The sequence below is a fragment of the Sorex araneus genome, chromosome 3 (genome assembly GCF_027595985.1).
Source record: "Sorex araneus isolate mSorAra2 chromosome 3, mSorAra2.pri, whole genome shotgun sequence".
Lineage (NCBI taxonomy): Eukaryota > Metazoa > Chordata > Mammalia > Eulipotyphla > Soricidae > Sorex > Sorex araneus.
The window spans coordinates 74,069,166-74,095,287 of NC_073304.1; the positions used below are offsets into that span (position 1 = coordinate 74,069,166).

General features: G+C 44.2%; 1 protein-coding gene across 1 annotated transcript; it reads right to left on the reverse strand.

The window, feature by feature from the left end:
• Positions 1–222: 222 nt before the first annotated feature.
• On the reverse strand, positions 223–25,724 carry RNF212B (ring finger protein 212B). The gene is made up of 14 exons (XM_012932953.2): positions 25,625–25,724; positions 22,530–22,582; positions 19,841–19,915; positions 15,620–15,735; positions 14,035–14,095; positions 12,226–12,254; positions 9,964–10,010; positions 9,492–9,534; positions 8,583–8,643; positions 7,076–7,124; positions 4,191–4,230; positions 3,448–3,548; positions 2,009–2,070; positions 223–273 (listed from the first exon to the last, which is right to left on the reverse strand). The coding sequence occupies exons 1-14, from the start codon at positions 25,722–25,724 to the stop codon at positions 223–225; spliced, it is 888 nt and encodes a 295-aa protein (XP_012788407.1).
• Between the last annotated feature and the right edge of the window lie 398 nt (positions 25,725–26,122).

A 26,122-nucleotide genomic window follows, 5' to 3' on the forward strand; every position in this document is an offset into this window, starting at 1 on the left:
TATTGCTAGAAGCATAGAGCCAGGAGTAGGCCCTGAACACAGGTGGGTATGGAACCCCCCCAAAACAAAACAAAACATCAAGACCATAAAACTAGGAAATAAGACAGGTACATTTTTTTCAAGATCATGATTCCTATGGCCTCTAATGAGACTGTGGATGTATAGTGCACCCCTTATTATTTTGTATTGTTCAGACTTTGAAGATAGTTATTTGAATGTGGTCTATGCTTCTCTCCCCTTGGTTAGTCCCATCTGCCTATGTTGGTAGAGAGTCTAGCAAAGGACAAAAGGCAGAAATGGGGGTTTATAGCAACAAAGGGCAAGAAAGGAACGTTTAAGGCATAAGAAAGTTCTTGAGAGGTTGGAGCGATAGCACAGCGGGTAGGGTGTTTGCCTTGCACACGGCCGACCCGGGTTTGATTCCCAGCATCCCAGATGGTCCCCTGAGCACCGCCAGGGGTAATTCCTGAGTGCAGAGCAAGGAGTGACCCCTGTGCATCGCCGGGTGTGACCCAAAAAGCCAAAAAAAAAAAAAAAGGTTCTTGAGGGCTGGAGCAATAGCACAGCAGGTAGGGTGTTTGCCTTGCACACGGCCGACCCGGGTTTGATTCCCAGCATCCCAGATGGTCCCCTGAGCACCGCCAGGGGTAATTCCTGAGTGCAGAGCAAGGAGTGACCCCTGTGCATCGCCGGGTGTGACCCAAAAAGCCAAAAAAAAAAAAAAAGGTTCTTGAGGGCTGGAGCAATAGCACAGCAGGTAGGGTGTTTGCCTTGCACACGGCCGACCCGGGTTTCATTCCCAGCATCCCAGATGGTCCCCCGAGCACCACCAGGGGTAGTCCCTGAGTGCATGAGCCAGGAATAACCCCTGTGCATCACCGGGTGTGACCCCAAAAAGAGAAAAAAAGAAGGTTCTTGAGACAGTAAACTCCCGTTTCTTCCCCATAGTTTTCTCCACTACATCACAACTAATTCTAAACTAAGATTTGAAACATCTTGTGTCACAAGAACACTTTCTTATGTAACTCTGGACCTTTTCAGTGGCTTATGGTGATAAGGCAAAATATATATAAAAAAAACTGTTAAACGTGGAATATTTGACTACAATATGCAGAGATGACGAGGTGTGGCTCAAAACAAAACAAAACAGTAAGAGTAGGGATCACATTTAATAGAATTCCTTACTGATCTTTCTTCTTCCCATGCCTGGGTTATACTGAGTTACCTACTAGTTGCCTGCGTTATACTCAGTCCCAAACCTTTACAAAACAACATCCTAGCTATCTCTGGAGGAGTCAACAGGGATTTTCCTATTACAAGTAGTAATATTTGTACCTAAAAGATTGCTTACATTGAAAATAACTTTGGGTGTGCCATATTTCTTGGAATGTTAGTTGTGTCTATGCAGTTGGTTTATGCTGGCATAAACCTCTCAGGATAAAGCCTTCTACCATATGATTTTTTTTTTTTTTTTTGCTTTTTGGGTCACACCCAGCGATGCTCAGGGGTTACTCCTGGCTTTGCACTCAGGAATCACTCCTGGCGGTGCTTGGGGGACCATATGGGATGCCGGGGATCGAACCCGGGTCGGCCACGTGCAAGGCGAACGCCCTACCCGCTGTGCTATCGCTCCGGCCCCTACCATATGATTTTTTTGACTTTTTATTCATCTTTTTAATTTTTGGATCATACCTGGCAGGGTTTGACTCCTGGATTGGTATTCAGGGATCAAACCTGAATCTCTAACAGGCAAAGCATGCACTCAAGCCTTTAAGCACTCTCCCTGGCCCGTGACATATTTCTTAAACCCCAAATCAGGGAGCTAATCTGATAATAGTATAGAATCTTTGAAATTGAAATAATTCTAGAAAATTGTGGACACATAGTTACCATACTTGAAACCCATATTACTCTCCACATAGTCTATCACCTGAACAGGAGAACAGAATGAGGCCATCACTATGCAGGCCTAATCATGAGTTTTCCTTGCACACAGTTTAGTGCTCACCTGTAGGACCGGTGGCTGGAAACCAGAAAGAGACTCTAGTGTGGTTCTGTTCTCTCTCTGACCTGAAGGAGACAAAGGAATAGCCAAAGACAAATTCTGGAGAGCACTGTTGAGCAAGGAAAGACTTAGCAACTTAAGAGGGACTCTACAGTTCATGATTTTCCTGAGTATAGGGTACTGAGAGTCTTGCAGTCTCTTTCCTGAGTATAGGCAGAGAGTTTCTTGCCCGCATGCCTGGCTGTCTTCCCCCGGGCCCCTTAGAAGGGATGGGCTCCAGCTTCCCTCCCCATGCCGAGCAGAGCTCCCTGTGGCTGACCGGAACTAGCTACAGCCATGCTCGAGGCCCCTCTCCACATGTTTGGACAGGCCTCACGCATGAAGGTACCGGCAGTGGAACCCAGGTGTGTGTAATCCCATCAACGGCCAACATCCAGAGACTTAAAAGCAAGCTCCCAGAAGAGGGCGGCCGCTTCGAGGCTGCGCAATATCTTGTAGCCTACTTCTCCCTCTGGGAAAAACTGGCAAGCTTCTGAGAGTTTCCTGCCCACATGGGACAGCTTTGCAAGCTTCCCATGGTGTATTCATATGCTAAATCCAGTAACAAGCTGGATCTCATTCCCCTGACCCTGAAACAGCGTGACATCATTGACATCCAATGTGACATCCAGTGTGACATCTTTGGGAGGTTCTGAGTGAGTCGAGAGAGACTTCTAAGATCTCAGGGAAAGGATGAATGGAGAGGTTACTGAGCCCGCTTGAGAAATCGACGATTAACAGGATTTCGTGATCGTGAGGGTACTGAGAGTAGTAAGACCCAGGGGCAGTTACAAAAGATTCTGCTGAATTATGAAAGATGACAGACACCCCCTCCCATCAAAAGAATAGGTAGCAGAGGTATGTTTTTTTAGAAAAGGTGGAGAAAAGAAGACTAAAAAAAATCATTCTTAATCAGAACTGTGCTCCCAGCAATGCTTATATACAAGGATTGATTGCAAAACAAACAAGGTTAGTTTGATTCCACACATTCCTAAGCAGGTGGTGACAAGATGAAAATAATTTAGGCACAATCTAAAGCCTCCTCTACTGTGAGGAAAATAAAGAATTTGGGATTAAGGGGTTGGGCCACACCAAATGGTGCTCAGGGCTTACTCCTGGCTCTCTGCTGGGGGCACACTTGGTGATGGTCAGGGGACCAATTCTGGTGCCAGGAATTAAACTTGGGTCAGTTGCATATAAGGTCTTACCCATCTGCCCCCTACATAACTCTTGAAAGTATGAAGTAGGGATGAGGCCTGAACGATAGTACAGCAGGTAGGGCGTTTGCCTTGCATTCAGTCAATCTGAGTTCAATCCCCGGCATCCCACATGGTTCCCCAAGCACCGCCAGGAAACAAACAATGAAAAAGCCAAAACAAAAACAGAAACACTATTCTACTTACCTGAATTTCTAGGGGTGAGGCCTCTTGAGTGATCTGAATCCTCTTCATTTAGAGCTGGTCTGTAAGGAAAATTCCCCTGTCCAGAAGAGGCAGGCGAGGGTCTATGGAGGTAAAATACATCAGCAGGGAGCAGGAAAGGTAAAAAGCACATGTAAAAGAAGAGCTTAAACATGGAAGCTGGAAGGGAAACAAATTCCCTGCTTGACACTAAAAAATAAAATTAACAGTAATAGTACAGAGTGATAGTATAGCAGGTAGGACATTTGCCGTGCACATGGCCGACCCGGGTTTGATTCCTCTGTCCCTCTTGGAGAGCCCAGCAAGCTACCGAGAGCATCCCGCCCGCACGGCAGAGCCTGGCAAGCCACCCATGGCGTATTCGATATGCCAAAAACAGTAACAACAAATCTCACAATGGAGACGTTACTGGTGCCTGCTCGAGCAAATCGATGAACAATGGGATGACAGTGCAACAGTGCTAATAGTACAGAGTGCAGAGCCAGGAGTAACCCCTGAGCATTGTCTGTGTGACCCAAAAAGCTAAAAAAAAAAAAAAATATGAAGTAAAATTGTGGCTGGAGAGATAGTCAGGAGAGATAGTTTATCAGTGATATTCAATATTCTCTCTTGTTTACAAAGTAGATTATAAATTTTAGTAGTATAGGCCAACGGAGAAGCAACCAGGGCACTGCTGATAGAATCAGTTGTGAACAGATTCTAGGAGAAAGCATGGTATAACTTACCTATATGATAGGCTGCGGGTAGAAGCTGGTGAAGGGGTTTCTGGAAAGAATAAAAATGGGTTTGTGTGATAATCCATGAACAGGATAAGAAATTTGGGTTTATAGGCCAAAAAGATATAACAGTTGGTAAGGTACCTGCCTTGCCAGTGGCCAACCCATGCCCTTTGAGCCCTGCCAGGAGTGATCCCTGAACACAGAGCCAAGAGTAAGCCTTGAAGACCTCCAGACCCCAAAACAAAAACTACCTCAATTGGGGCATAAAGAAACAATAGTAGGAGAATGACTAATACCCAAAGACAATAAAAGTGAAGAGCAAAACATGGCCCCTAGTAGGATTCTTGCCATTGTATGGGGAATGGGGATAGGTGTGCTGGAATGAGGACTGTGTGCTGGAAGGAGGTAAAGTGGGATGCATAATTCAGTTACAGGACTATAAACTACAGTGTCTAAAAGGAAAAAGGAAAAGTAATCACGGCGATTCAGTAAAATAAAGAAAAAGGCTGGGGGGTGGGAGGGAAACTAGGGAAACTGGTGGAGAGAAGATTGGTGAAGGAATGGGTCCTCAAACATTGTACAACTGGAATTCAATCATGAATAACTTTCTAACTTTGTAATTCAAGGTTATTAAATTAAAAAATTAAAAAGAAAATAAAATTTGCGGTATCGGGGCCAGAGAGTACAGCTATAAGGCTTGCCTTGCTAACCCTTACATCCTAGCATCACATATGGTTCCCAAAGCTCCTCCAGGAGATCCCTGAGCACTGCCAGGTGTGGTCCCAAAACCAGCCAACAAACAAAAACAGAGATTTTGGTGTACAGGGAACCAGGGCAAAAGGAACAGGCGGTCAATGCTTTTAAAAAATATACATGTTGGGGCTGGAGCGATAGCACAGCGGGTAGGGCATTTGCCTTGCACACAGCCAACCCAGGTTCGATTCCCAGCATCCCATATGGTTCCCCAAGCACTGCCAGGGGTAATTCCTGACTGCATGAGCAGGAGTAACCCCTGTGCATTGCCGAGTGTGATCCAAAAAGTAAAAATAAAATAAAATAAAAACTAAAGAAAAGCTAAATACAAAGGGTTATTATTTGAGCGTGACATTAGATGGTTACTCATGGCGGAACTGGGGAGTCGGGGGACACACCATGTGGGATGCTGGGGATTGAAAACCTGTGTTGACTGTGTGCAATGTAAGTGCCCAGTCTGCTGTACTATTGTACCAGCCTCTCACTAGGATTTTTTTTTTTCTTTTTGGGTCACACCTGGCGATGCATAGGGGTTACTCCTGGCTCTGCACTCAGGAATTACCCTTGGCGGTGCTTAGGGGACCATATGGGATGCTGGGATTAGAACCCAGGTTGGCCGCGTGCAAGGCAAACGCCCTACCCGCTGTGCTATCCCTCCAGCCCTCACTAGGATATTTTTATGTTTAATTCACAATGAGGATACTCGTTGGGTTAACATAATCAGTATCTTGTTGATCTCCCTTTTAGTGCTAACTTATACTGCCATCTTGTGGTGATTTTTAAAAATTGGGGGCCAGAGAGATAGCACAACAGGTAGGACACTTGGGTTTGATTCTGGGCATTCCACATGGTCCCCCAGCACTATCAGGAATGATTTCTGAGTACTGAGTCAGGAGTAAGCCTTGAGTACCATTGGGTGTGGCCACTCACCTGCCAACCCCTGACCCCCACAATCAGAGTCAGGGCCAGGGCTGTAGAGTACAGGAATTAGGATGCAAGCTTTGCATGACCCAGGTTGGATCCCTGGCACCACATGGCTTACCCTAAGCATCCCCAGGTGTGGCTTTGGCCGCCCCAGCATCACAGGGGCCTGAGCAGGCTTTAGAATCCAACCTAATAGCACAGTGAGCTGAAACAGAAGTGTTCCCTAGGGCCCCTGAGTACTGGGACAGAAGACAAACTGGGCTGGAGAGAGGTTAAGTAGAAGGGTTAATGCACTTGGGGCTGGAGTGATAGCACAGTGGGTAGGGCATTTGCCTTGCACGCGGCCGACCCGGGTTCGATTCCCAGCATCCCATATGGTCCCCCGAGCACCGCCAGGAGTAATTCCTGAGTGCATGAGCCAGGAGTAACCCCTGTGCATCGCTGGGTGTGACCCAAAAAGAAAAAAAAAAAAAGAAAGGTTAATGCACTTGCTTAGTATGAGGCTGCTGCCATGAGTCTGGTTTGAATGCCCATGCCACGGGTACAGACCTAGTTATGACTCCTGAGCACCACTGGGTGTGTCTCCTCCCCCACCCTCCACCCATCCAAAACAACCGATCTATGTCAGTTACTCAAAAGTCTCCTCAACCTGATTAGAGGCTCTTGATGACTCTATAGCTTAAGTTTTATTTTTTTTTTGTTTTTGGGTCACACCCGGAGGTGCACAGGGGTTACTCCTGGCTCTTCACTCAGGAATCACTCCTGGCGGTGCTCAGGGGACCATATGGGATTAGACCCCGGGTCGGCCGAGTGCAAGGCAAACGCCCTACCCGCTGTGCTATCGCTCCAGCCCCCAAGTTTTAATTTTTTTTTAATCAGTTTTTAAAAAAATCACAATTTGAAGAAGACCACATCACAATCCGAATACTTAGAATCGCTGGGGGAAATGAAATGGTCATTGTGGAGACAGGGGCACACTCCAGGGTGCTTATTCCCGGTTCTACTTATTCCTGGTTCTGTGCTCAGAAATCACTCCTGGTGGTGAGCAGGGAACAAATGAGCTGTGGGAATGATTAACCAGGACTGGCTGTGTGCAAGGCAAAGGCCTGAATCCCTGAACTGTCTATCCAGCCCAACTGGTTTGTATATTCTGCATAGAAACCCAGAAATATGCATAGAATGTTGGTTCTGACGCCTTCCCCCCCCACTCTCACCCATGTAAGAATCTCTGGGTGTGCTGCTTCTCTGTAAGCCTCTGGTTCCCTGATGGACAAAAAACAAACAACTGTTAATAAATATACATCCCTATCCTCTGGTTTCCATGGTCCCTACTGTTTCTCTATATCTACAATTGAATCATAATGCTATTCTTCCAGTATGGATATGCTAGATCAAGAAGAATGCCTACTTCGCAACTGCCAAAATGAGGAAGGTGGCATTGCTTGAATAATTCAAAGTTCAATCCTTGAATAATTCTTCAAGGATTGAACAATCCTTGAATAATAATCCTTGAATAATTCAAGGTTCAATCCTTCAATCCTTGAATATTTGACTTCCACATTATCTTAGGGTTCTTTCAGCACCTCCCGAAGGAGGCTACAAGATCAGAGGACAGGAGGAAGAAGGTTATTTGGAGAAAAGGAACAAGCATTTATGATGCTGGTGGTATTCTAAAATATATCTCCCCCCTCCCACATGCCCTATGATTGTCCCAGCTCACCTAATCCTCCCTGATCTTCTGCTGGCATCAAATAAGCTTCTTCCCCACCACCAGCCTAGGATAATATTCTCTCACCGACCCTTTGTGATACTTAACACCCCGTAGGTTTTCTGGGTCCATAACTGAGCATTTTCTCTCCATTCCTTAAAGCAGCATTGGTTATGAATTCATTCTGCAGTTGAAATTTGTTATCATGATGGTGAATTGTGCTGGAGTGATAGCACAGCAGGTAGGGCGTTTGCCTTGCACTCGACTGATCCGGGTTTGATTCCTCCGCCCCTCTCGGAGAGCCTGGCAAGCTACCGAGAGTATCTCGCCCACACAGCAGAGCCTGGCAAGCTACCCGTGGCTTATTTGATATGCCCAAAACAGTAACATCAAGTCTCACAATGGAGACGTTACCGGTACCCGCTTGAGCAAATTGATGAGCAATGGAATGACAGTGACAGTGAAATCCTTGAGTACTTCCACAATTTTCACCCTTTTTTATCCATGGTGTCAGCTTCTACAAGGCTTTGTGTGTGTGGTGATGCTCAGGAGCTACTCCTGACTCTATGTTGGGGCTGCTCCCCAGAAGTGCTCAGGGATCAAACCTGGAGCCTCCATATAGCAGGCATGCATTCTAGCCCTCTGAACTATCTCCCATGGCCTGTTTTAGCGTCTAGTGCTATACTGTCAAAAGCAGAGTCCAGGGGCCGGAGCGATAGCATAGCGGGTAGGGCGTTTGCCTTGCACGTGGCCGACCCGGGTTCGATCCCCGGCATCCCATATGGTCCCCTGAGCATCGCCGGGAGTAATTCCTGAGTGTAAAGCCAGGAATAACCCCCAAGCATCGCTGGGTGTGACCCAAAAAGAAAAAAAAAAAGCAGAGTCCAGGCCAGGCAGCAGATGCTTTAGGTAAAAATTAATAGGCATTTACTTTCTTGTCCTAAATAATTTATATTTTTATTCATTTAGCCTTAGAAATATCAATCTAGCACAAGAAGATGAATGTTACTTACTTGTCCCAAGCTACCAAAGCCAGCCACTCTAGGAGGTATAAACTCCGCTGGGGATGGCCGACTACACAAAGTGAGAAAAACAAGGGGAAAACCATACCTAATGTTAAAGATTAGTGTAGACCAAAAGTCTTCTAAATATCTATCTCAACCAAATCTTGCCTCCCCCCCCCCCCGCCCCCTGGCTGAAGTGTGTGTGTGGGGGGGGGCAGTTCCAGGGACCAGGGGCAGGGGCAGGCACTACTCCCACTCTGCTGGAAAGGGGGGCCACTCCCTGTGGTGTTTAGGGGACCAGGTGGTGCATACAAAGCATGTGCTCAGCCCTTTGAACTATCTCCCCAGCCCCCAGGTATTTCTTAAACCTTTCAATTTTACCAATAATTTTTGAGTGGTACCAGGAATTAACCCAGAGCGTTATTCATCCAAACAAAGCACATCCTCTACCACTGAGCTATATCCTTGTCACTGTGATAATTTAAAAATACTTTTTTTCTAAGGTCTTCTGTAGTTCAGAGGGTAAGGCATTTGCCCCAGCTGACCTGGGTTTGATCCCCTGGCACCTCATATGGCCCCCTGAGCCTACCAAGAATGATTCCTGAGGACAGGGCCAGGAATAACCCCTGAGCACCACTGGGTGTGGCTCAAAACAAAACAAGATTTCTGTTGGTGGGGTACTGGGTGGGGAGGTGGTGATGGTTGGGTAGGACACATCTAGCAATGCCCAGGGGCTATTCCTGGCTCTGAGCTCAAGGGCCATTCCTGGCACTCGGAGGGCATATGGTAGTGGGGACTGAACCAGAGTCGGGCAAATGCAAAGTAAGCACCTGAACCCCTGTACTGTTTCTCTGTGTAGTGTTTCTCTGGCACCCACTGCCAACAACTGTAATGTTGCAGTATAAACCCTCTACTCACCTAACCACCTGGCTGCTCTGCTGAGCACTGGCTCGTGGAGTAACTGAGAGAGATTAAAGTGCAGAATGAAGTTAACTTCAGGAGCATGCTTTGTCTTGCAGGAACTGTTACAAGTGGGTACCTAGTGGGATGCTTTTGTGGTGGGTGTGTGTGTGGCAGTGGGGAGTTTTGGTTACACTCAGCAGTGCTAGGAGGCTACTTCTAACTCTGTGCTTAGGGATGACTCCCAGTATGCTTGGGGGGGCAGTATGGGGTGCCAAGGATTGAACCAGGGTTGGCCTCATGCAAGGCAAGTGTCTTAACCCCTGTACTATTGCTATGATCCTGGCTGTATGGTATTTCCCCCCCCCCCATATGTACATAAGATTAGGAAAATCACATTATGGTCTCTAAGAAAAAGCCCCGTTTTCCATTTTTGACAAAGGATATTTATTCATCTCACACAGACATTTGGGCAAAGAACATTTTCTACCTGACTGTGATGGGGAAGTAATGCATACTGGTCGAGGTGTATTCAACCTGCTGGAAAAAACAAAGAGGGAACTCTCATCTCTTTAAGCTGAAGTTAAGATCCACCTTCTAGAATCAGTGAGATCCTTTATAAAAATCTCACTACAGGGGCCGGAGCAATAGCACAGCGGGTAGGGTGTTTGCCTTGCACGCGGCCGACCCGGGTTCGATCCTCGGCATCCCATATGGTCCCCCAAGCACCGCCAGGAGTAATTCCTGAGTGCAAAGCCAGGAGTAACCCCTGAGCATCGCTGGGTGTGACCCGAAAAGCAAAAAAAAAAAAAAACTCACTACAAACTGCTTACTACCATGCAATACATGTACTGCCCCAAAATAGAAAGACAAATTTTTCATAAAACCCCTTTGGTTTGTAACCTTCTAAGTAAAATCATCTCTCTTCTCTTAATTCCCACAATAGGGAAAGTTTTAAAGTATTCCCTTTTCCCTTCCCTCAGTACTTTGTCAAGTATTATATGCGTGGGTATAGATACACACTCATATATATACATATATCCACCTTTCCCTCTCTCTGTCCAACAAGCATTATTTACATTTTTTTAAATTTAGTTGTTTTTGTTTTTGTTTTTTTGCTTTTTTGGGTCACACCTGGCAATGCACAGGGGTTACTCCTGGCTCTGCACTCAGGAATCACCCTGGAGATGCTTGGGAGACCATATGGGATGCTGGGATTCGAACCTGGGTCGGCTGCGTGCAAGGCAAACGCCCTACCTGCTGTGCTATTGCTCCAGCCCCTAAATTTAAGTTGTTTTTGTTTCCTTTAATTTTTAACCTTTTTCTTTCAAGCATTATTTAGTACTCTGATGTCATAGATTCTGAGCACAAAAATAGCTAGGATATGAATCCTACCTTTGGAAGGCTCACAGGCCAGTGGGAGAGATAAAGTAATAAAGTATTGTTTGTGCCTCGAACAATGCATGTATCAGAAATGCACAAGTATGAAAATACTAAGCTGTAACTTCTGTGAGTATAAGAGCCATGTCTTTTTAAATCCACAATACAAGGTTTGTATTAAAATGTTTTAGCATCAGGGGCTAGTGAGATTGCACATTTAGGAAGGCACTTGCCTTGCATGCAGCTGAGCCAGGTTTAATCCCTGACATTGTGCAATGTTCCCCAAGACACTGGCAGGGGTAAGCCTTGAGCAGAGCTGAGTATGCCTCACCCCACCCCCAAAACGAACAACAAACAAACAACTAAAAAATTTTAAAAGAAGTAAAAAGTTTTAACAATCAGTAGGGTAGATACTTTACAAATTAAAACTAGTGATGGGAAAAAAAAAAAAAACTAGTGATAGGGCCCAGGGATATGGCCCAGGTAGAGTGCCTGCCTTTCAGGCATGAGGATGCTAGTTCAATCCCTGGTACCTGTCCACATGCCAAGCATGGTCCCAGCAGCACAGTTCTAGTGATCCCTGTTGCCACAAACAAAGTGTGCGATTTCTGATGTATACCAACAGTTGTGAGATGCTCAATAAGCATCAGTCAAGTGCATGATTCTGAGTCCTCTCAACAAAAGGGTATGAAATGGGGTGGAGGGAGGCCTGGTGATGTACCCCTAGTGCCTAACACAATATCTGATAAAGAGTAGGCACTTAATGAATATTTACTGAATAAATGAACAAAAACATCTAACTGCCTAATTAAGACCTCACAGAGGAAATGACATGAAAAGTGAGTTTTATAGGGTTTGTTTTTTTTTCCTTTCTGGCTTTGGTTTTATTTTTTGGGCCAAATCCAGCAGTGCTCAGGTTTTAGTCTTGGCTCTGTGCTTAAGGATTATTATTAGTGGAGTTCAGGGAACCATGAGGTGTCAGTGACCAAACTCGTATCAGCTACATGCCAGGTAAGCACCCTACCTGCTGTACTATTGTTCCAGCCACTCACTTAACTTTTGAGTAACTTTTCCTTAGAAAACTAAATAAGTTCATCTGCCTTTTCCTCTACCTCAGAGCCCCTACAGAAGAGACATGAAAGAGGGGTTGGAGAGAAAGAGCAGTGGAGAAGGTACTTACTTGCAAGTAGCTGACCTGGATTAGATCCCCAGTACCCAAATGGTCCCCCAAGTCCTGCCAGGAGTGATTCCTGAACACAGCAGGAGTAAAACCTGAGCATCACAGGTGTGACCCAACCACACCCCCCTCAAAAAATGTGAAGAAAGAACAACAAATTTAAAGGAGGTTCATATGGGGCCTGATAAAACTGACCTGTTTCCTTGGTAATAATTTGGAGATTTCTGTAGGTAAAAAGAAAATAATAATAAAAACCAAATAAACAGGAGTGAAGGAAGCTTCAGCCCAAAGGTCCCAATTAGTAATCTTACTGCTTACATAACTACAACAATGTCTTCTAGTTATAGCAGCTAAGATTCTCAGAAGGAGAATAGCAATAATTCTTCAGGAAATTCTAAGCTTTGGAGGGAAAATAAAATTTTCATTCCTCATCATAAAAACACATTAGGAATACTATAAATATAAATAAATAACCCCCTGCCCCCCTCCCCCCACATACACACAGAGAAAGAAGATGGTAGGGCACTTGCCTTGCTCAAGGCCGACCCGGTTAGATCACCGGGTTAGATCACACCACATATGGTCTATTCAGGCCTGCCAAAATGATGCCCCTACTCCTGGCCCCCCAAAAAAGAAAAAAAAGTGACGATACTATGATGTACTGAGGAGCTGGAGAGATAATACAACGCATAGGTGCTCATCTTGCACCTAGGCCAACCCTAGCATCCCATATGGTCCCCTGAGCTCTGGCAGGAATGGTCCCTGAGTGCACAGCCAGAAGTAACTAGTGAGCATTGCTGGGTGTGGCCTAAAAACAAACAAACAAAAACCCCTAAAAATAAGACACTGTGATGCACTGAAACAGCTATAGGAGGAGGACCGATATAAAAATTATATAAAGAGCATTCTAAGGAAAAAATATAAAAACAGGCAGAAGAGATAGTACAGCAGGTAAGATGTTTGAGTGCCAGCCTATGTTCCATCACTGGCACCACATAAGTTTCCCTGAGCACTGCCAGGAAGGAATAAGCCTTGAGAAGCACTGGGTGTGGCCCACAGATAAAAAAAAACCCAAGGAGGTTGGAGAGATAGTACAGGGTTTAAGGCATTTGTCTTGTATCCTGACAATACTAATTTGAATCACTGGCACCACAAATGGTCCTTTGAGTACCCTCCCCGGCCCCCCCCCCCCCCGTGAATCCTGAGCACAGAGCCAAGAATGGCCCCTGAGCACTGGTAGATATGGCTCCAGAATAATAAAACAAACAAATAATAAACTCAGGGAACAGAGTTCATGAGAGAGAAAGCGTCCTGGTTACCTAGACTCTAAGTAATCAGCCTAGAGTCTAGGGATTCCTGACGTCTCTTCTATAAGAGCTTCTCAGATGGTTTGTCCTAACTCAGATGTTACAGAACAGGGTCAGCACTGTATTAAATATTCATCCCCTCAGCCTCCCGTGGCTCTGTTAATTGTTTTTCTTTTTGGACCATTCCCAACAATGCCCAGGGGCTACTCCAGGTGGAGGACAGTCCTGGTATGTATCTTACCCACAATACTATCTTTTCAGGCCAATATAAGGTACTTGAGGCACAATAAGGTGCCAGGAATAAAGACAGAGGTGGGGGGGTGTCTCCCATATGTGTTCCAGTCCTCTGAGCTAGCTCCTTGGCACTCATTTATTACAGTTTGTTTATCAAACACGATCAGTTTGGGGGGATCGGAGTGATAGTACAGCAGGTAGAGCCTTGCACTCAGTTGATCCAGGTTCAATCCTTGGCATCCCATATGGTCTTCCAGCACTACCATAAGTAATCCCTGCATGCAGAGCCAGGAGTAAGCCCTGAGCACCATCATTGGGTATGATCCCAGCCCCACCCCCCCAAAATCAACAAAGAACATCAGTTTTTGTACTCTACATGCCACAATGAAAGGGGTTAGGAAAGACTACTCTATTCATAGGAAAATGTAGGAATAAGATGATAAGGAAAATCTATTTTACTTGCCTTAAGGGTAGCTAGAAAGTTCTTCATTTCTTTATTCTCCTTCCTTAAGATTGACAGTTCTCTAGGCAAAAGATGAAAACAATCAAAGCCAGCAGGTCAATGAAAATTAAATAACTGATTTTTATTATTGTCAATATCCAGTTAATATTTATGGGGAGATGCTTGCTACAATACAAAACTGTTTTTGTTTGCTTGGGGACTACAATTAGCTGGCTCAGTCAGATCTTTGACCTAGTGCTCTGGGATCACTCCTAGGTGGCGCTCAGGGGACCTTATATGGTGCCAGGGTTCAAATTGGTTAGCTTCACACAAGGCAAGAGCCTTACCCATTGTACAACTTCTGGCCCTGTATAGAAAATATATTTGTTTTGGGTCACACCCAGCTCAGGACTTACTCCTGTCTCTGCATTCAGGAGTCCCCTGGTGGTGCTCAGGATTAGGGTTAGGGTTAGGGTTAGATGGTAGGGTTCAGGGGACAACATGAGGTGCCAGGGAACAAACTCCAGTCGGCTTCATGCAAGGCCAACACTCTACTTGCTGTACTATGACTCCAGCCCCACCTATATAAAATATTTCTGAGAAAATCCAATAATTCAGGGAGATAATGGCAGGAAATGATGGTGAGAAGAATCAGTTAGACAAAAGAAAGTCATTGGAGGTGCTGGAGGTAATACAATGGTGAGGGCACGTGATAGACCTGGGTTTGACTCCAATATCATATGGTCTCCCCAGGAGCACAACTACTCCAGTTGGTTGAGAATCCTGAGTACTACTGGGGGTGCCACCCTCCACCTCCACCATACCTAATAAGGAAACAGTCAATTAGTATGAGTTCAGGCATTTACATTGAAGTTCTTTTCTTCTATATACACACACCTGGTCTAACGAAAATTTTCATCAAGGATTTCATTTTTTTAGCTTGAGATTTCCAAAATACACTCTTTTTAAATGTTTGGGGTCTAAGAGATGAGATATTAATTATAGGCATTAATGGCGCTTCCCTTGTATCCTGCAGAATACCCACCACCACCACCACCCCTACCACCGCCAGGGGTCACTCCTGAGCACAGAGCCCATAGGGCCAGGAATAGCCTCTGAGGACTGCTGGGGGCAATCCCACATCCTCAAAATGTCAGCACTTGGGTGAGAGTACGGGGATTAAGGTACTTGCCTTGCATGTGGCTGACTCCAGTTCAGCCCCGGCACCGCATATGGTCCCCTGAATTCTACCAGAAGCAGTCCCTGAGCACAGAGCCAGGAGTCAGCCATGAGCACCAAAGGATACTCCTCTCCCCAATGTCTTCCTAATTTTTTATCACCACGAGTGAGCTATGTCTGATTTGTCTGAAGAATCAGTTTTTGATACGGGAAAGTAGAAACTAGAAAGTTGAGGAAGGCACGCTGAGTAAAGTATGAAAAAGATTGAATGGAGATCAAGGGAAACAAAACTTCTGTGCAGAATTGTAAAAGATAAACATAAATACATACAAGAAGGAATTTTCAGGCTTTTCAATCATAAGGAAATAAAGGCTATAGCTTCACTGAAAGGAAAAAAAGTTCTCTGGTGATTTGATGTGTCACTTACTTGTCCTGGCTGGTAACTTTTTGCTGTACCTCTTGCAAGTCTGCTTCTAATTTTGCAATTCTATGCTTATGAAAGGCAATAAGGAGATCTGTTTGTTTCTTCTGGAATCTCCACACCTACTAAGGAAAAACAGGTCTTTAACATATTCTCCAAGAATATTTTCCTCCTTCTTCTGACAACAAAGGGAAATCTACTAATTTATACTTGATTAATGCTCATTTTTCTCCTGGGTCATCTGGCCTAATTCATGACTCTCCCAAACCAGGTAGTTTGGCACTAGGGAAAAGCCCTATGGAACAATGGTTTTCAAATATTTCAACATAATATTTTAACGAAGTAGAATGGTCCTTTTAAGGAATATAATCTCTTGGAACCAAAGAGATAGTGAAAGGGGTGAAGGCACTTGCCTTACAATGCAGCCTGCCCAGGTTTGATTGCTGGCTCCACATATGGTCCCTTGAGCACCACCTAGAGTTTTCCCTGAGCACAGAGCTAGGAGTAAGTCCCATGTATCATTAAGCTTGACCTACCCGACATCCTCCCACACACCAGAAAAAAAATATAATCTTCTATCTTGAGCAAGCAGAAGGACGTCCATGAATTTTTTCAAACTCAGAATTGGTTCTGATATAAGCTGTCTACTTTTAGCTTGGACTTAGCTTCTATATTCTCAGCTATTCTAAAGCACGGGTAACCAATTTACACCCTAAAGTTGCTCATACAGTTGTCACTCAGTCACACTGCAGGCTGTTAATGTTGCCACAGCAAAGGGCAAAGAAGCACGGGAGGAGATTGCCTATTCCTAAATTTTATTTCTGGGCATAGGCAAATAATTTTATCTTTGACTTTACTTTACCATTTGATGTACCTAACATGTGAGTAATGAATCAGATCAAAAGTTAATATTTAGAAAGTGTTTTAGCTTCGTCAGGCTCTACTTTTGAATACTCAGCACTATTTATGTCTCAACTGCTCTCTCCCTGCTCACATTATAAACCTTTTTTTGTCTAAGGTCCCTCTGTAGATCTGAATACATTTGACAAATTTTTAGTTTTTACCTAATTTTGTGAGATTTTTTTTTTAACCACCTTACTACATCATAACTTTACTTGAGTTTATCCCAGACTCCTGACACCACAAGTAATTTCTGGCCACATTGCAGTGAGACATTGAATTGTGTGCAAACATCTCAAAATGGTTAGGACCTGAACCTGAGGATAGGTTGGTTGCTTGCTTTGTATGCTATGCATTATATTTGTATGCTGTGTACTGCTATGTATCGAGACCTAGGTTCGATCTCCAGCATCCCATAAGATGCCCTGAGTCTTGCCAGGACTGACCCCTAAGTGCAGAGCCAGGAGTAAACCCTGAACAACATCAGGAGTGGCCCCAAAATAAAAAGAGCAACAGCAAAAAGGTTATAACTCCCCTGGTGAACACAAATGAAAAAACGTCAGAGCACCAGAAAGTGTGATCCCTGGTATCATGTACGTGTGAGCATGGCAGTGATCCTGGAGAGCAGCACAACCAGAACTCAGTAAGATTTCCTTTTCCCCAAATGCTAAATAATGTCAACTAAGAATGTGAGCACGTGTACTGACACCACAACACAAAGGAGGCCAAACCTCAACAATGTGCACTGCAGTTGAGTGCACAATCACCACAACATGCTGTGCAACAGTAGGTGAGCACCACGTGTGCAATCCTTGGTCATCAACAACAAAGAGAAGGGGGAGGAAATAAAGAGAGGGAATACATCTGTCTTTTAAATTTTGGTTTTTGGGCACACCCAGCAGTACTCAGGTCTTACTCCTGGTTCTGCACTAAGGGATCACTCATGGCAGGGGTCAGAAGACCACATAGGATGCCAGATATTGAACACAGATTGGCTGTGTAGAAGGCAAGTGCCTTCCCCACTGTACTATTGCTACAGCCCCTGAGGAAATAAACATTATTTTTTTTTATTTTGATCACACCCAGCGATGCACAGGGGTTACTGCTGGCTCTGCACTGAGGAATTACTCCTGGTGGTGTTGGGGAACCATATGGGATGCCGGAGACTGAACCCGGGTGGGCTGTGAGCAAGGCAAACGTACTACCCTCTGTACTGTCACTCCGGCCCCCGGAAATAAACTTTTTAAGAAAGAGTTATAATGAAAAATAAAGCAGGGTAAGAGGAAGAACACTGGATCCACGGTGAGAGATCAATAGAAGTCTAACTGACAAAAGAAAATTTGAGCAAAAGCCTTAGTAAGGCAATCTAGATATTATTTGGATCAGTTATTCAAACTTCAAGTATTAGAAAAACACATTTTCAGACATTGCTGACTTCACTAAACTAGCTTTTCACAGAAGTGATGATTAACTGACCCTTTCCGTTTATTTTATCTTGATTGTTTGACCATGTGTAATTGGTCCCATGATTAGGCAGGTTAGGATTCAGACTACATAGAACTTCTTTACTGAACATTAACTAACCCTGGGTTTAGTTATTAACCAAAGATCTTCTCTTTCTCTTGTTCATGTGGCCTTGCTTACATTTCTCCTTGGTTCTCAGTAAGATTTCCTCTCCCCCAAATGTTAAATAATCTCAAATGTTAAATATGAAGGCTTAGCTAAGCAGCTAAAATTGGGATGCAGTATCTCCTGAGTTAGGAGTGAGAAATAATTCACCAAAAAAACCTAAATGTATCTCTTCTGCCAAAAAATGACTAGCAAACATCTTTGTAGCCACATATCTTCATGTTTAATAAAGAAAGAGCATGAGAAGTAAAATGAGAGAAAAAGAACAGTGATAAAATCTTTTTTTTTTTTTTTTGCGTCACACCCGGCAATGCACAGGGGTTACTCCTGGCTCTGCACTCAGAAATTACCCCTGGCAGTGCTCAGGGGACCATATGGGATGCTGGGAATTGAACCCGGGTCCGCTGCATGCAAGGCAAACGCCCTACCCGCTGTGCTATCGCTCCAGCCCCAACAGTGATAAAATCTTAAGAAACATGCCAAGCTAGAATTCCAATTAGGCTATGAAATAATCAGAACTGGAGAGTAAAGAGGAACAGCTCAAGTTTGTACAATTTTGGTAGCTCTCTCAAATGGTAGGTCTTGGACCAGAACGATAGCACAGATGGTAGAGCTCTTGTCTTGCATGCAGACAACCTGGGTTCTATCCCCAGCATTCCATATGTTCCATGAGCATCACCAGGAGTAATTTTTGAGTGCAGAGCCAGGAGTAACCCCCGAGCATTGCTAGTGTGGCCCCAAAACAAAAAAAAAATTAAAAAAATAAAAAAAGCAAACTCAAAAATTGTAGTTCTGCCTTCTCACCACCTCCTCCTACATTCCTATGGCTCCTGACCAAGTGTATGTCAATACAAGATGCAAAGTAAAAGAAAAACATAGTCCACAGTTCAGGCAACAGCTGTGAACACTAAATAAAAGTCTAAATAAATACCAGTAAAGGTTATTTAAAAAGAGGATGGAAATTGAGGAAACAGTTCTGTGAACTGGAGTGCATGGTTTGGATGCAGAACTCTAGGCCAAACCCTGGCACCATGTTATCCCTCAACACCCCCCAAGGGCAGGTCTGGAGTGATAGTACAGTGGGCAGGGCACTTGCATGGCATGCAGCTGACCCAGGTTTGATTTCCAGCATCCTGTACGGTCTTTAAGCACCATCATAAGTAATTCCTGAGTGTACAGTCAGGAGTAACTCTAAGCATTACCAGATGTGGCCCAAAAAACGGGGGGAAATAAAAAAGAAGCAATTACAGGGATAGAGTGACAGAAATCAGATATGGTGCTTGCCTTGCCCAGGCTGACCTGGGTTCAATCCTTAGCATTCTATGTCCCTATCTGGTCCTCTGAGCACTGCCAGGAGTAAACCCTGAGCACAGAGCCTAGAGTAAACCCTGAACACTGGCAGATGTTGCCTCTCAAAAGAAAAGAGAGAAAGAGAGGGGCTGGAGTGATAGCACAGCGGGTAGGGCGTTTGCCTTGCACGCGGCCGACCCGGGTTCGAATCCCAGCATCCCATATGGTCCCCTGAGCACCGCCAGGGGTAATTCCTGAGTGCAGAGCCAGGAATGACCCCTGTGCATCGCCGGGTGTGACCCAAAAAGAAAAAAAAAAAAGAGAGAAAGAGAGAGAGAGAGAAAGAGAGAAGCAATTAAATTTCCTGGGAGAATCAGATTTTCTTCACTTCTGCTTCTCTTCTCATACCTGAGAGATATGACTGAAATACTGCTTGGCTCTCTCCACAGGGTTTTTGAAATACATCTTCTCCTGAGATTTCATCTATGAAGACAGTTAAGACAAACACTGATCATATGCATAGAAGACTAAAATTAAATGCAGGGAAATATGGCCAAGGATGCACACACCCCTTCTGAAGTACCTGGTGTAGTGCCACTGTGCCACTGTCAAGGAGGGGACCACCACGCTCTCAGACAGTGCTGCTTAACTAAATTCTTTCCACTTGTGACTCTTTTTACCCAAGAAATTTTTACATACTCCAGGTATACAAAATAGGCATACAAACCAAACATTTACTGATAATAAATCATAAATTAATTTTAAAACAAAGTTTTGTGAGGCTGGACATAGTACAAGGGTTAAGGTGCTTGCCATGCACACAACTGATCCAGGTTTGATCCCTGGCACCATATTAAGGTCCCCCTGAGCATCTCTTGGAGTGATCCCTGAGCAGAGCCTAGAGTAAACCCTGAGTACCACCAGGTATAGCCCAAAATTCAAACAATAACAATTTTTTTCCCCAGACTCCTACATTCAGAGTTTAAAAGGCTTGGTTCGGCAGATAGGACACTTGCCTTGCATGTGGCAGACATATACTTGATTCCTGACACCACGTATGGTCCCCCAAGCATCTTCAGAAGTGGTTCCTGAGCACAAAGACAAGACTAAACCCTGTGCACCACTGGGTGTTGCCCAAAAACAAAACAAAAGGCTCCTCTTGGGCTGGAGTCATAGCTCAAAGGGCTGAGTGTATGTTTTGCATGCAGGAGGTTTTGGTTTAATCCTTGCTACCTCATGGTCCCCCAAATATCACCAGCAGTGACTTTCAAGTGCCAAAAGAGGAGCAGCTCCTGTGCACTGCTCAGTGTGGCCCAAAACTTTTAAAAATTTTTATGTAAATGGGACCAGAGAAATAGCACAGCAGGTAGGAGAAATTGCAAGTGGCTGACTTGGGTTTGATCCCCACCATCCCATATGGTTCCTTGAGCACTGCCAGGAGTGATTCCTGAGTGCAGAGCCAGGAGTAACCCCTGAGCATCGCTAGGTGTAGCCCCAAACCCAAAACAAACATATAAATAAATATTTTAAAACTGAAAAAGTAATAGCAGCTAGACTCTAGGACAAGGGCCAGGTGGCGAATCAGTGTCAGCCCACAAGTGGTTAAAAAGGTTGAAAACCAGTTCTAAAGGATGTAGATTATATATTTCCTAAATCTTCTAAGGCACTATTAGAGTAATAGCAACCACAAATAACTTTTCAATCTGTTATTTACCCTCATTTTACAACTACTATCTACAAATTTTTTTTTTTTCCTAAAAATTTTCAGTGCAGAGACTGGAGAGACAGTACAGAGTGAAAGCACTTGCCGTGCATGTGGCTGACCCTGGTTCAACCCTGGGCACTGCCTATGGTCCACTAAGCACCTTTAGAAATAACCTCGAGGGGCCGGAGAGATTATACAGCAGGTAACCCAGTTCAATCCCCGGCATCCCATATGGTTCCTGGAACACTGAAGGAGTGATTCCTGAGTGCAGTCAGGAATCCCTGAGCATTGCCAGGTGTGGTCCCAAACACCAAAAATAAATAAATAAATAAATTGAGCACTGGGTGAGGGGTTCTGAATACCATAGGATGTGGCCCCAAAGCCCATGCCCCAATAACAACAAAAAAAGAAAGACAAAGAATGTTCAGTGTTTGGGCCACATAGTATAGGGGTTAAGGAGCTTAAGAAGCATTCCTCTGGGGAGGTGGGGGAAGGTTTACTGTGGTTCTTGGTGGTGGAATATGTGCACTCGTCAAGGGATGGGTGTTCGAGCATTGTGTAACTGAGACTTAAGCCTGAAAGCTTTGTAACTTTCCACACAGTGATTCAATAAAAAAAAAGAAACATTCCTTATTTTTTATATTGCATTAAATGGTTTTAATTTTATTATTCACATAAGTAAAAATCATATAATCATTAATAATTGGAACTTACTGATTTATTTTCTGATCATTCTATTTGCCAGTTCTTAAAGTTTTGTTGGAATAAACAATATGAAGTAAATTTGTCATATGCTAAAGGGGACAGGTTGGGGATATTGGTGGAGGGAAGGTTACACTGGGGATGTTGGAATACTAAATGTTTGAAACAACAGTATAATGAACAACATTGTAAATCACACTGTTTTAAAATACAAATTAATAATAATAATAATAATAATAATAATAATAATAATAAAGTTTGCCTTGCATGTAGTCCAGTCTTGTCTGATCCCTGTCTAGAAACACATGGTTCTCTGTTCACTGCCAGGAGCAACCTCTACCAACACAACGTAGCCCATTGCCCAAATATCAGCAAATATCTATATACATTTCAATGCTTAGTAACCACTTTTATTTTTTTCACTCTTGGATTTGTGCTCAGAGGTCACTCCTGGCTTGTCTCAGGGGACCATACATGGTACCAGGGAACAAATCTGGTTTGGCTGCATAAAAGGTAAGCAAGTGCCTTACCTCCTATCTCTCTGGCCCCAACTATGCTGTTATTAACCTTTTATCTAATGTATTCTGATATATTCTCCTGTTCAGTCAACAGCATTCTTTGTATTATTTCCTGCAAACCAGGAGTGGGAGTAAAGGTAAGATAGTCTTTGGTAGAGGAAGAAAAACTTACATTATCAGAAAGAGCCAGATGCTTGCAGGCAGTTCCACAAACTGTACACTTTTCTGAGGAGAGGAAGAAAAAATATGAGGTTTTCATGAACCCTAAGCTAAGATTTTCCTTAAGTACACAGTAATGGTCAAGTAGACTAGCAAAGCAGGAGGTTTCTTATTGAATTAGATTATCATTGTTTTTAAAGGACATCAACTTGCGCTTTGTTTTCTAAATCAAACCATGTGGAGAACTAATGTTTTCTACACTGTACCTCTACCCATCTTTTCATCTCTATTTCTTTATTTAAAAACTAAAAATCTGGAGCCGGAGCGATAGTCCAGCGGGTAGGGCGTTTGCCTTGCACGCGGCCAACCCTGGTTCGATCCCCGGCATCCCATATGGTCCCCCAAGCACTGCCAAGAGTAATTCCTGAGTGAAAAACCAGGAGTAACCCCTGAGCATCTCTGAGTGTGACCCAAAAAGCAAAAATAAATAAATAAATAAATAAAATAAAAATAAAAATCTGGGGGCCATGGCCGAACACATGTGGTGCCCGAGCACATGTGTCGCCCGCATCTCCACCCTTGAGATGTGTACTTTCATGCTTTTGTGTCCAGTGCTAAGATGTGTGTAGAGCTTCCTCCACCCTTGGAGAAGCCCGTGTTCTTTCTTGAGCGTGTTACTCCTACTGTTTTTTCTTTTCCAATTATCCCTTCCTCCTTCCCTCAGAAACCTCTAAATAAAATCTATTTACTTAAAAAAAAAAATCCGGGGGCCAGAGTGATAGTACAGTGGGTAGGGTAGCTGACCAGGATTCGATCCCCAACATCCCCCAAAACAATGCAAATGAACAGTTCTATTAACTACCCAACTGAATATAGAGCCAGGAGTAACCCCTGAGCATCGCTGGGTATGACCCAAAATCAAAAACAGAGAAAAAAAATCTGGCCCAACGCTAGAGACATAGTACAGTAGGTAGGATGCTTGCCTTGCATGCGGCTGACCCAGGTTCAATCACCAGCATCCTATATGGCACCCCAAGTACTGCCAGGAGTGATTCATGAGTGTAGAGTCAGGAATAACTCCTAGTATTGCCAGGTATAATCCAAAAACAAACAAAAAACACACAAAAAGGGGGCTGGAGCAATAGCATAGCAGGTAGGGGTTTGCGGCTGACCCGGGTTCGATTCCCAGCATCCCATATGGTCCCCTGAGTACCACCAGGGGTAATTCCTGAGTGCAGAGCCAGGAGTGACCTCTGTGCATTGCCGGGTGTGACCCAAAAAAGCAAAATAACAACAACAACAACAAAAAACCCACAAAAATATTGGGATGGGGGCCCACACCCAATAAATATCTCTCAGGAGTTATTCCTAGTATAAAAAGCACGTGTTCCAGTCCTTTGAGCTATCTGCTCAGCCCCATACCCAACTTCAGCCTCTCTTTCTTAAATTCTCAATATTTGTCTATGAATAATAAACATTTCTATTAACTACCCAATTGCAGTAACAGTACACATGTTAGAGTACTGGGAAGAAAAAAAGAATATCAATTTTTTTATCTTTATTTTGTAGGGAGGGTTGGTGTTTGGGCTATACTCAGCTGTACTCAGGGCTTTTAGTTCTGGTTCTGTGCTCAGGGATCATTCCTCAAGGCTAACACCTTACTCCTGTCCTATCTCTCTGGCTCCAAATCATTCGTTTTTGTTTTCTGGGCTACAATACACAGGGTGGTGCTCAAGGTTTACTCCTTGTTCTAAGCTGAGGGATCACTCTTGGTGGGCTAGGGGAACAATTATAAGGTGCCAGGGATAGAACATGGGTTGGCCCCGAGAAAATATCCTACTAACTGTACTATTGTTCCAGTCCCCAAATTACTTATCTTGCCAGAATCAGTTTCTCATTTTTTAAATGAATCTACTAATAATATCATTGGATTGTGGTATTATGTGAGAACTGGTATGTATGAAACTAATTTTTAAACTGCAAAGGATTAATCATCTTCATTTCTAATCAATTTCACAAGCTAAACAACTCCCATCGGAAATGATTCTTGGTACTGGATAGACAGTACAGCAGGCAGAACACTTGCCTTGCATATGGCAACCAGGATTTGATCCTGGCATCCTATTTAGTTCCCTGAGCCCCATCATGCCTGAGCACACAGGCAGAAGTCAATCCTGAGTCAATTCTTACAAAAAAAAAAAGAAAAAGAAAAAACAACAACAAACCCAAACCCAACAACAGAAATGGCTCTTGTTATCATGGGACTCCCTATCCTCTCTATTACTTTTTTTTTTTTTTTTTTGCTTTTTGGGTCACACCTGGCGATGCACAGGGGTTACTCCTGGCTCTGCACTCAGGAATTACCCCTGGCCGTGCTCAGGGGACCATATGGGATGCTGGGATTTGAACCCGGGTCGGCCACGTGCAAGGCAAACACCCTACCCACTGTGCTATCGCTCCAGCCCCTCTATTACTATTATTTACTTTTGGTTTAGGGGCTGGCAGGGCTCATGGAACCACATGGGGTGCTAGGGATTGAACCTGGCTCTGCTGCATGCAAGGTAAGTGCCCCACCCACTGTATTATCTCTCCAGCAACATTACTCTTACTTTGTCTTCTTTCTAATCTTTCTAATAATCTTGTCTTTCCCTACTACAAACTTCAAAACACTAATGAGTATCTTTTGATGCTCAGCTAGTGGATATATAGTTTCTAAACCATTCTATTTTTGTTTTGGTCCACATTGCCAGTGCTCAGGAGCTATACCTGGCTCTGTACTCAGAAGTCACTCTCAGTAGTGTCGCCTGGATCATGTGGTGTTGGGACTCAAACTCAATGTCTCCTGCATGCAAAGCATGCTTTTAACCAGGTGAGCTTTCTTTCTGACCCCTTAGTCATTCTTTATTAACAGATTCCTTTAATTTCCATAAGCAATCGTTTCCTCCTCTATTCTTACTGCCTTTGGACTAGACAGCCCAAGACACACAGAAAAATGGCTAATTACTATTTCTATGTTAAAAATATTTCCCCCCCAAAAAAGTCACCCGCCCGCTGGAGCAAATCGAAGATCAATGGGATGACAAATGATACGAGAAAAAAGTAACTTACCGGGAGTCACACATTTTTTACAGAAAATATGGCCACAACTGGTGACAAAGAAATGGTCCCTTTCTTTTCGGAAACACTGGTTGCAGTGAAACCAATCCATTCTGGAGCAGATGAGAAGGAAGAATTAGGGTCAGACAGTACAGGGGTTAAGGCTTGCATGCACCCCACTCTGTTTCCATCCCCAGCACCGCACATGGTACGGCGAGCACCGCCAGGAGGGATCCCCGAGGGCGGTCAGGAGTGGCCCCCAAACCAAAATTTTTTGCTTTTTAAAAAACGCAGGGGCTGGAGTGATAGCACAGCGGGTAGGGCGTTTGCCTTGCACGCGGCCGACCCAGGTTCGATTCCCAGCATCCCATATGGTCCCCTGAGCACCGCCAGGGGTAATTCCTGAGTGTAGAACCAGGAGTAACCCCTGAGCACCGCCGGGTGTGACCCAAAAAGAAAAAGAAAAAAACGCAAAGATTCCGTTTTTCGGGTGCTGGAGTGACAGTACAG